Source organism: Heptranchias perlo, chromosome 1 (assembly GCF_035084215.1).
Source record: "Heptranchias perlo isolate sHepPer1 chromosome 1, sHepPer1.hap1, whole genome shotgun sequence".
In the NCBI taxonomy this organism is placed as follows: Eukaryota; Metazoa; Chordata; class Chondrichthyes; order Hexanchiformes; family Hexanchidae; genus Heptranchias; species Heptranchias perlo.
The window spans coordinates 163,376,381-163,388,607 of record NC_090325.1 but is presented as its reverse complement, the minus strand read 5'-3'; the positions used below and the strand labels follow the sequence as shown (position 1 = coordinate 163,388,607).

General features: G+C 39.9%; 1 protein-coding gene across 7 annotated transcripts in view; it reads right to left on the bottom strand.

Moving 5' to 3' along the window:
- Positions 1-12,227, bottom strand: part of kiaa1109 (KIAA1109 ortholog) — a 460,818-nt gene that overhangs the window by 365,456 nt on the left and 83,135 nt on the right. For all 7 annotated transcript variants that reach the window (XM_067993249.1, XM_067993258.1, XM_067993276.1 and 4 more), the window contains one exon: positions 873-990. In XM_067993249.1, the coding sequence (XP_067849350.1) occupies positions 873-990 (118 nt within the window). The remainder of the gene's footprint in view (positions 1-872; positions 991-12,227) is intronic.

The following is a 12,227-nucleotide window of genomic DNA, read 5'->3' as shown; positions in this document are numbered from 1 at the left end:
GTATGTATGTGTGTGTGTATGTATGTGTGTGCGCGCGCGCTTTTCTTTATATGAACACATATAAAAAATCTTACATCTTCAGGTATTCCATTATAAATGAGGGTCTATATTTATAATGGAAACTGCCTATTTAAATGTGTGCTGTAATTACATCCTGCAGCCAGTGGTGGCAGTGTAATGCCTCAGTTTTGTATCTCCCAACTCCTCTGGTTGTACTGCAGAGAAGCCCGTAGGCTTCAACCAACTCTACTTCAAATTTCTGTAAGTTTTCCAATTTAACTATAAATAATATCAAATAAAAGTATTACCAAAAATAAGGACAGAATGGACGACTTTAAAAATGGAGACATATACGTCACTGCACCTGGTCCAATTATTCCTCCACCTCACTTCATCTGAAGACTATATTTAGTCTTGACTCAACATGTGCAATGCAACGGAAGAACTAGTAATATATTAAAAATCTTGTATTTAAACGTTCTATGGAAACCGGCCATGTAAACTTGTCATGCTGAAATTACATCCTCCCCTGGAGGGTGTAATTACAGCATTACAAGTTTACACAGGAGTTTCCATTATAAATGTGGACATATAAATTTATGATGTAAATATAAAATAAGGACAGCACACATGGCTTTAAAATAGGGACTAAATTAAGTCTGCGCTCTGGCCTCAAATATTTCCTGGCCTCTAATCTCACTTAACCTGAAAACTACACTTGATTTTGACTCCCCATGTGCAATACCATTGGAGATTGACCAGCATGTATGAATAATATCTACACCCACACCTGCACTGCTTTAACAGATGTCAGTAAGAGTGAATACCAACTTTTACTGCAATATTTCTTTAACCAATTCACAAACACTTACCAGTAAAGAAGTTTTTCTGGGCATAGATAAAATGGTACGTTGCCTTGTACACTTCAATTTCACATTGCCACTCTTGAGGCATGTTCCATATCCTTTGATAGATGGCATTGACATGAAACTGAAGGGAAGGTTTTAAGGCACCCATTAGTATAGAGCAGAAAAATTCTCAAGAATTAACAGTGTGATAAAACAAACATAACTATGTATTTCAGTAGTCCAAACAACATTACTATTTGATTAACACATCAAAGCTAATCTGTACTGCACTGAATTTAAAAAAGCTACTCATGATGAAGGTCAAATGAAATTACTACAAACAATGATCAGAAATTGGTACATTAAGTAAATGTTCCTAATAAAAATCAGAGAAATTTAAAACACCGTTGGTCAGTCTGCCCATTGCATCTCTGTCAGCTCTTTGCTAGAGAATCTAAAACTAATCCCAATGGCCTGCTTTCTCCCATTGCTCTGCACCTTCCTCTACTTCAAATATTTATCCAATTTTCCTTTAAAAGATGCAATGGTTTCGGCCTCATCTATCCATTATGGCAAAGTATTCCATGCTCCAATAACTGTTCCAGGAAATAAATTTCTCCTAACATCTCTCTTCTCTTTCAGTGGTGATTTAAAATTGATGACCTCTCATGATTGACTCCCCAATCCAAGGAAATAGGTCTTTCCCTATTCACTTTATCAAAACCCATTATAATTTTAAACACCTCAATTAAATCTCCTTTTACCCTTCTCTACTCTAGTGGGAATAGACCCAATATCTCAAGTCTCTTCTTGTAATTATATTTCCCATCCCTAGCATCATTCTGGTAAATCTATGCTATACACATCTTATGGGTTGTATGTCCTTTTTACAATCTGGCAACCAAAACTGTACTCTGTGGTCTAACTAATGTTGGATACAAATTTATTGGTTCTTTAGTCTTGTACTAAATTGATAAAACCTATATAATACAGACTATACTATTAAAAAGTAAACCAATCACAATGCTCCTACCTGACTTTTTTTTTTAAAAAAGGTCTACAGTAGTTTCTTAAGCAATGAGTTAAACTAATTTGCCAAGTAATTCTCTACCTAACCATTAGGTCTTTAAACATGCCAGTTGATTTTGTAGTATAGTGCTAAGTTTATTTTAGAACATGGTCATTATGGTTAGTTTCAAAAATTAGTAGGCCGTCTCCGACCCTACCTCAGCCCATCGGCTGCTGAAACTCTCATCCATGCCTTTGTTAGCATTAGGCTCAACTATTCCAATGCTCTCTTGGCCAGCCACCCTCTGTAAACTAAAGCTCAACCAAAACTCTGCTGCCCTTAGCCTAGCTCGCACCAAGTCCTGTTCACCCATCACCCCTGTGCGCGCTGGCCAACATTGGCTCCTGGTCCGGCATTAATTTAAAATTCTCATCCTTGTGTTCAAATCCCTCCATGGCCTCGCCCCTCCCCATCTCTGTAACCTTCTGCAGCCCTACAATCCTCAGAGATCTCTGCACTCCTCCAATTCTAGCCTATTGCACATCCACAATTTCCATCGCCCACCATTGGCAGTCGTGCCTTCAGCTGTCTAGGCCTCAAGTTCTGGAATTCCCTGTCTAAATCTGTCCACCTCTCTCTCATCCCTTAAGATGCTCCTTAAAACCTACCTCTTTGATCAAGCTTTTGCTCACCTGTCCTAATATCTATTTACGTGGTTCGTTGTCAAATTTTGATTGATAACACTCCTGTGAAGTGCCTTGGGACGTTTTACTAGGTTAAAGATGCTATATAAATGTAAGTTGTTGTTGTACTGCATTATTTCTACTTTGCAGGGACATGAAAGGTGCAGTAATAGCTGGTCAAACTAGCCTCAGCTCAAGTTTGGCTTTTGGGTGCTAGTTTCATATGAATTGGCTTTTGCACCAGCTACAGTATAACTGCAACCACTAGAAAGTGAGTTTTACAAACTTCAATTTTTTTAAGCAGTTGCCAGGCAATTTGCTGAACCTCCCTTAAAGCCTTTATGTTTGAAAAGAGCCAGCAAGAAAGTTGAATCGTTTGACAATAATTTCACTGATATTCAGATATTGGTTAGTTAAGCATTCACATGCATTTACGTTTGAAAGCCAGTGCTCTGCTTCACTGGATTCAACAGAAATTCAGAGTCACCAGTATAACTTGATATTGACAACTCAAAACGCTCGACACCTTGCGTCATTCTCAAACCAGTACCTACAATATAAACGTGACATTAAACAAAATAAACACATTATAACTTAGTAGCTGAATGAAAAAAACTGGCATGGTTTCATTAATTAAAACCATTTGTCCCACTGTGGACAACAGAAGGCATCTCTAGTTTCCTCGCAATTTAATTTCTTTCCCTGATGCTAGGGGTCATCCTGAGTACATCAAACTCTACACAGCCAGCCAAAGAAAGCACCAGGACAGAAAATATTAATTCCGGCATTATCAGGTTCTGTAACACCATCTGCACCCTGCACTGAACAATATCTGTTCAAAATAACATTATTTGGACATTAAACTTGCAATCTCTTCCAGTCAAGTGAATTTGATGTGCTGTCAGCTCTGATCAATCTTCTACCTCAATCAAGTCAAAAACAATAGATCATGGTTTCCTTATTTCAAGGAAAGCTATTCTGTTGATTTTTTTTCAAATTTCACTCCTTTCAGATCTCTTCCCATCAGCAACAGTATGGCCCTGAAATTATGCCATGGGATACTACCATACAAGCGCTTAACGTGTTCATCTGAAATTCCTCTTTCTGCTATTTTGGAGAAGGTGTTCATCAGTTTAAACTAAATGGGTTACAGACTCCATTATAATAAGAGTGAAATTTCAGACAAATGTATTAAATGCCCATACGCCATTATTCCTCAACATTACTTCAGGACCAATTGAGGGTGTGGCCTTCCCTTACCACACATATAAAATGTGCCTCCTGAGCTAATGCCTTAATCAAAATGGCGCTCTCATTGCAGGAGAAAGTCGTACTAGTACCAAAAACGACAAAAAGAAATCAAAGAAATATAGCACATACGGAGGCGATTCAGCAACATTGTGCCCATCCTCCCCATACCTCTTCAACTGAGCTACCTACTCTAATCCCATTCCATGCCCCTGCCCCATATCCTATATCCTGTGGCAGATGGAGTTCAATGTGGGAAAGTGTGAGGTCATCCACTTTGGACCTAAGAAAGATAGATCAGAGTATTTTCTAAATGGTGCGAAGCTGGAAACTGTGGAGGAGCAGAGAGATTTAGGGGTCCAAGTATAGAAATCACTAAAAGATAGTGGACAGTACAAAAAATAATTTTAAAAGCTAATGGAATGATGGCCTTTATCTCAAGGTGGCTGGAATACAATGGGATGGAAGTTATGTGACAGTTGTATAAAACTCCGGTTAGACCCTATTTAGAATACTGCATTCAGATCTGGGCATCGCACCTCAGGAAGGAAATATTGGCTTTGGAGCGGGTACAGCGCTGATTATCCAGAATGATACCTGAGCTAAAAGGGTTAAAGTATAAGGACAGGTCGCATAGACTAGGCTTGTATTCCCTTGTGTATGGAAGATTAAGGGGTGATCTAATTGAGGTGATTAGATCTCAATTAAAAGGAGTTGATTAGGTAAATAGAGATAAACTATTTCCTCTGGTGGAGGAGTCCAGAATAAAGGGACATAGCCTTAAAATTAGAGCTAGGCCTTTCAGGGGTGATGTCAGAAAGCACTTCTTCACACAAAGGGTAGTGAGAATCTGGAACACTCTCGTCGAAGGAGCTGTTGAGGCTAGGTCAATTGAAAACTTCAAAACTGAGATTGATAGATTTTTGTTAGGCAACGATATTAAAGGTTCCGGAACCAAGGCAGGTAGATGGAGTTAAGATACAGAATAGCCATGATCTAACTGAATGGCAGAACAGGCTCGAGGGACTGAATGGCCTTCCACTGTTCCAACGTTCCTATGCTTTTATTGTCATCCTTTACAAATTCTTGTCCAATTACCTTTGAAATGTTGTTACATTCTCTGCCTCAGCAGCGATCTGTGATAAAGCAGTCCACATTAAAAAACGTTCATTATTTTAATAACCTCTGAGATTCCCCTTAACCTCTCTGTTCCAGTCAGGAAATGACCCAGCTTTTAACCATGTCTTCATAACTACAACCTCTCATTCCTGGTATCATTCTAGCAAATCTTCTCTGCATCCTTTCCATAATTCTAATATACTTCATATAATGTGATTCCCAGAACTACACACAATACCAACTTTGACATGTGGCCTAACCAATGCCTTCAACAAATTCTTTATCACTTCCTTTCTTTTGAATTTAATGTCTAATATATAAAACACAGAATCCCATTTGCCATTTTTATGGCCTTTTCTACTGTATCCCACAATCTCTTTGTTCCTCCACACAGTTGAGAATGTTACCTTTAAGTATACTTCCTTTCACTAATCTTTATCCCAAAATATACTTCACATTTCTTTGCATCTGCCAGCTATCTCCCCACTTCACTAGCCTGCCTATATCTTCCTTCAGTACCTTGCTTTCTTCCATCTAGTTTGCCATGCCTCCGCTCAATCCACTGATACAAATAATCTTAAGCATTAAATAAACCCAGAGACTAATATTTTGGCAAATTTATGGATTGCTTCAACTAGCTGATTTACTTAGGCCATCAATAATAGACCAAGATGCAGTTACTAATCTAGTAGAATGGCCTTTAATCCTCCTGGAAGATTTTCCCCCTGTTAGGTGGTGGCAGAGTATGCAAAGATTGGATGGCAATTACTTGTTGCAAGTGAACTGGCTCTATGCCACATTTATAAATTAGCCTGCCAGAAGTCAACAATGCTGACATGATGAATCCTATAAAAGGAAACTACCTAAAAGTTAAGTGAAAGTGAAAGTTCCTCCAACCACTACCACACATCATTCTCAGCACACAAAGAGATGATAAGAAGGCAAAACTCTCAAAACCAACTGAGACAACCTTCTCAGATATTTATAATAAAGGTTCAACACCAAAAGTAGGACCTGGTGGAGTCATGACATTGAGCTACTTTAAATGTGAAAGTGTCTTATAGACAAGGTGTAAGGCCCGTTCATGGAGATTTAGGAGTAGAAATTAGGGCACACCCACTTTTGGGCATGTGGGGGATGCAGGGTTCCCTCTCTACGCCTGAGTGGTGAGGCCCGACACACCCTTGATATTGGGCCTCGGGCATCACTGCAATTGTTGCCAGCATGGCATGAACAGCCAGCCAGCAATCGGAGGTGGGGGAGCAGTGGCCAAACAGAAAATGCTGGAAACACAGACCAGACATCATCTGTGGAGAGAACAGAAAAGCTCATGTTTTGGGTGGGAACCTTTCTTCAGAACTGAAGCTGTGTGTTTCCAGCATTCTGTTCTTGTTTCAGATTTCAAACATCTTCAGTGTTCTGCTTTTTATTAGCTTTAACACGTTTGTGATAAGTTTTGCTTTTAAATACTTTTATTTCAAGAATAATGACAGCAGATCTGAGTTGAAGGAGTTATGTCCAACAGTGACAAGGAGTGAGGAAAATAAATGAAGTAACACACAACTGAAATGACAAGATACTTGGTTAAAAATGTTGGGCCGGATTATGCTGTGAAAATAACAGCGAGGCTAACAGCGCTCGCCGTTATTTCTGTGCAAATCAGACAGTAACTTCCAGCAACCACACACGCGCAGTTAAAAATCGAAATCTGGAAGTTGCTGTACCAGATGCGACCCTCCTCTGTAAGCAGCGCGAAAACAACATCTCACCACTGGCTCCCCATTCAAATGAATAGGAACAGCATGAAGTTCCACCACTGACCTGATGGATACAAACTAATCTCGCCAAAAAAGGTACATCAAGTCATTTCAAGTCTAAGCACCCTCTTAACAGCATAGTAAATCTTAACAACTGCCAAACGACCTCTCTGGCACTGAAAATTAACTTTTACACGTGAGAAGTCTCATTCCTTCAGATTCTAATTGTTGTTGGATTTTTTTTACATTACATTTTTTTATTTTTCTTTCGGTCTCTTAATACAGTATTTCTTTCCCTCTCTATTTTACTTTCTGTACCTGATTTAACATTGAATTCACTATTCTAACTTACACTTCCTGGTTCTGACTCTGCTGCTCATTAACAGTGCTTCAATCTGATTGGTTAAGGGGATACACAGTTGCTTGCCCCGTTCACACAGGTCCCAGAAGCCCGGGAGAGGAGTTGGATTGAGTGCCCAATGAGAGGAACGTGCCTTGCAAAAGCCCATGAAGAGACTATCGGCAAGTGCAAATCTAACGAATGGCAGGCGTTGCTCACAGCAAGATCCAGCCCATTATCGGCTGTACAGTTTCCTCAGTTTCAGGGCTCAGTGACTTCTCCAAAACAGTTCTTCGAAGTTGTTAATAATGCACATTTTCAAACAACTCTCTCTTTCCTGCTTTTTTTCTCTCTCATACAGCTTGAGTGTTCAGGAGGAAAGGGAGTGGGTGACCACCAGGCAGACTAGGCAGGCAATGCAGGAATCCCCTGGGAGTGTGGCACTCACAAACCAGTATTCAGTGTTGAATACCAGTGAGTGTGATGACACCTCGGGGGAGTGCAGTCAGAAGCAAATCCAGGGGCACCATGGGAGACTCAGCTGCACAAGAAAGGGGAGGGGGATGGCAGTATTGATCGAGGATAATATTACAGTTCTACAGAGAGACTATATACTAGAGGGTTCAAAGACTGACTCTATTTGGTTAGAGTTAAGGAACAGAAAAGGAGCTGTTACATTGCCGGGTGTTTACTATAGATCCCCAAGTAGTGAGAATGAGCTAGAGCAGCAAATCTGCAGACAAGTTTCAGGGAAATGTAAAAATAATACAGCAGTAATAGTAGGGGACTTCAATTACCCTAATATAGACTGGGAAAAAAAGTGTAAAGGGCAAGCAGGGTGAAGAATTTCTAAAATGTGTACAGAAGAACTTTCTTAATCAGTATGTTTCTAGCCCAACGAGGAAGGAAGCAGTGCTGGATCTAGTTCTGGGGAATGGAGTAGGTCAAGTGTTTCAGTAGAAGAACATCTGGATAATAATGATCATAAGTGATTAGGTTTAAAGTAGTTATGGAAAGGGACAAAGAAAAATCAACAGTGAAAATACCCATTTGGAAGCGAGCCAATTTCAGTGATTTGCGAAGGGATCTAGCACAGGTGGACGGGAAACAAAGATTGGCCAGGAAAACAGTAAATGAGCAATAGCAGGCCTTCAAGGCGGAAATAGTTCAGGTACAAACCAAGCACATTCCCATAAGGAAGAAAGATGGGGCACCCAAAGGAAATAGAGGTTAAAAGAAGAGAGAAAAAAAGGTTTGTGTCAGGTACAGAATACAGTAGAAAACCAGGCAAAATACAGAGAGTGCAGGGGTAAAGTGAAAATGGATATAAGAAGGGCAAAGAGAGAGTATGAGAAAAGATTAACGGATAACATAAATATCTTTTATAAACATATAAAAAGTAAAATGATAGTTAAAGGAATGGTGGGGCCAATTAGGGGCAAAAAAGGAAATCTTCTTGTGGAGGCAAAGGGCATAACTGAGGTACTCAATGAGTACTCTGCATCTGTCTTCACTGTGGGAGAACCTTCACCACACGGACTGCAGCGGTTCAAGAAGGCGGCTCACCATACCTTCTCAAGGGCAATTAAGGATGGGCAATAAATGCTGGCCTTGCCAGCGATGCCCACATCCCATGAACGAATTTTTTAAAAATGAAGTTAATGTCGCAGTCGAAAAGAGAGGAGTAGAAATACTGAATAGGATAAAAATAGATAGAAAGGAGGTGCAAAATAGATTGGCATCACTGGAAGTTAACAAGTCATCTGGTCCAGATGGGATGCATCCTAGGTTGTTGAGGGAAGCAAGGGTGGAGATAGCAGAAGCTCTGACTACAATCTTTCAATCTTCCTTGGATATGGGAGTGGTGCCAAAGAACTGGAGGATTGCAAATATTACACTCTTATTCAAAAAAGGGGAGAGGGATAAACCTGGCACCTACAGGCCAGTCAGCCTAACGTCAGTGGTGGGAAAACTACGAGACCACTGACAAGGACAAAATTAATTCTCACTTGGAAAAGCACGAGTTAATAAGGGACAGCCAACAAGGATTAGTTAAAGACAAATCATGTCTGATTAATCTGATTGAGTTCTTTGATGAAGTATCAGAGAGGGTTGATGAAGGTAGTGGCAGTAGCTGTTATATATATGGACTTCAAAAGGCATTTGATAAAGAACCACATAACAGACGTATTAAGAAAATAGAAGCACATGGAATTAAAGGGACAGTAGTGACTTGGGTACGCAATTGGCTAAGGGATAGGAGGCAGAGAGTAGTGGTGAATGGATGCTTTTCTAACTGAAGAGAAGATTGCAGTGGGATCACCATTAGTACCATTACTTTTCTTGTTATATATAAATGACCTGGACTTGGGTACAGGGTGTAAAATTTTGAAGTTTGCAGATGATGCAAAACTTGGCAACATAGTAAATAGTAAGAAGGATAGCAGCAGACTTCAGGAGGACACAGACTGGTGAAATGGGCAGATACAATTTAATGCGGATAAGTGTGAAGTGAGCACATTGGGAGGAACAACATGGAGAAGCAGCATAATCTAAATGGCACTATTTTGAAAGGGGTGCAAGAGCCAGAGAAGGTTAAGGGGAGACCCAATAGAGGTATTCAAAATTATGACCTTTGATAGAGCAAGTAGGGAGAAACTGTTTCCTCTGGCAAGTGGGCCAGTAACCAGAGGTCACAGATTTAAAATAATTGGCAAAAGAACTAGAGGGGAAGTGAAGAGAATATTTTTCACAGAGGATTGTTAAAATCTGGAATGCACTACCTGACAGAGTGGTGGATACAGATTCCATAGGAACTCCCAAAAGGCTATTGGACATGTACTTGAAGGAGACTAATTTGCAAGATTATGGGGAAAAAGCTGAGGTGTTGGATTAAATTGGACAGCTCTTTCAAAGATCCGGCACAGGCACATCAGGCCTCCTTCTGTGCTGTAAGATTCTATGATTCTACACACAAACGCAAACACACGCGCGCTTCTAAATTTTTTTATAAAGTGAACTCCTGATGGAGAGATTCCCTGCCAGACTTTGCTAATTGCAGAACCCAACTATGAGTCCAGCTGAAATCAGGAAATTCAACACGAATCGGGTGCATATATTTAATTGTGCAAGTTTTGCATTCTTAGGTGCTTGCATACTTCATTGACTTGCAATGTAATCCAGTGAACCACACCAGTGCGTGCATATTGCAACGGTAAACTGCTACGTTAAATTCTGTCTGACGTTTCGCACCCTGAATAATCATTTAATAATTTTATGGGATAATTGTACGAGATGGTTTTTTAGACCAGTACGTTGAGGAGCCAACTAGGGAACAGGCTATCCTAGATTGGGTATTGAGCAATGAGATGGGGTTAATTAATAATGATGTGCGGGGTCCTTTAGGGAAGAGTGATCATAATATGATAGAATTCTTCATTAAGATGGAAAGTGAAGTAGTCCAATCCGAAACTAGGGTCCTAAATCTAAACAAAGGAAACTACGAAGCTATGAGGAGCGAGTTGGCTATGATAGATTGGGGAGACGGTGGATAGGAAATGGCTAACATTTAAGCAACAAATGCATGAATTGCAACAATTATACATTCCTTCCAGGCACAAAAACACAAAATGAAAAGCGGCCCAACCATGGCTGACAAAAGAAATTAAGGATAGTATTAGATCCAAAGAGGAGTCATATAAAGTTGCCAGAAAAAGTAGCAAGTCTGAGGAATGGGGGCAGTTTAGAATTCAGCAAAAAAGGACCAAGAGATTGATTAAGAGGGGAAAAATAAAGTATGAGAGTAAACTTGCAAGAAGCATACAAGTGGACTGTAAAAGCTTCTACAAGTATATAAAAAGAAAAAGATTAGTGAAGTCAAATGTTGGTCCCTTACAGTCAAACGGGAGAATTTATAATGGGGAACAGGGAAATGGCAGAGCAATTAAACAAATACTTTGGTTCTGTCTTCACAGAAGAGGACACAAATAACTTCCCAGAAAAGCTAGGGAACCAAATGAGAAGGAGGAATTAAAGGAAATTAGTATTAGTAAAAAATAGTGCTGGAGAAATTAATGGGACTGAAAGCTGATAAAAGAGGTAGCGATGGAAACAGTGGATGCATTAGCTGTCATCTTCCAAAATTCTATAGATTATGGAACAGTTCCTGCAGATTGGAGGGTGGCAAATGTAACCCCACTATTTAAAAAAGGGAGAGAGAAAACAGGGAACTACAGACTGGTTAGCCGAACATCAGTAGTAGGGAAAATGCTAGAGTCTATTATAAAGGATGTGATAACAGGACACTTAGAAAATATCAACGGGATTAGACAAAGTCAACATGGATTTATGAAAGGGAATTCATGTTTGACAAACCTACTGCAGTTTTTTTTTGAGGATGTAACTAGTAGAATAGATAAGGGAGAACCAGTGGATGTGGTTTATTTGGATTTTCAGAAGGCCTTTGATAAAGTTCCACATAAGAGGTTAGTGTGCAAAATAAAAGCACATGGGATTGGTGGTAATATACTGGCATGGATTGAAAATTGGTTAACAGATAAGAAACAGAGAGTAGAAATAAATGGGTCTTTTTTGGGGTGACAGGCAGTGACTAACGAGGTACCGCAGGGATCAGTGCTTGGGCCCCAGCTATTCACAATATATATCAATGACTTGGATGAGGGAACCAAATGTAATATTTACAAGTTTGCTGACGACACAAAACTAAGTGGGATCGTGAGTTGTGAGCAGGATGCAAAGAGGCTTCAAGATGATTTTAGACAAGTTGAGTGAATGGGCAAATACACGGCAGATGCAGTATAATGTGGATAAATGTGAATAAATGTGAAGTTATCCACTTCGGAAGGAAAAACGGAAAGGCAGAGTATTATTTAAATAGTGATTGATTGGGAAATGTTGATGTACAAAGGGACCTGGGTGTCCTTGTACACCAGTCACTGAAAGCAAACATGCAGATGCAGCACGCAGTTAGGAAGGCAAATGGTATGTTGACCTTCATTGCAAGAGGATTTGAGTACAGGAGCAAGGATGTCTTACTGCAGTTATACTGGGCCTTGGTGAGACCACACCTGGAATATTGTGTGCAGTTTTGGTCTCCTTACCTAAGAAAAGATATACTTGCTATAGAGGGAGTGCAGCGAAGGTTCACCAGACTGATTCCTGGGATGGCAGGACTGTCGTATGAGGAGAGATTGGATTGACTCA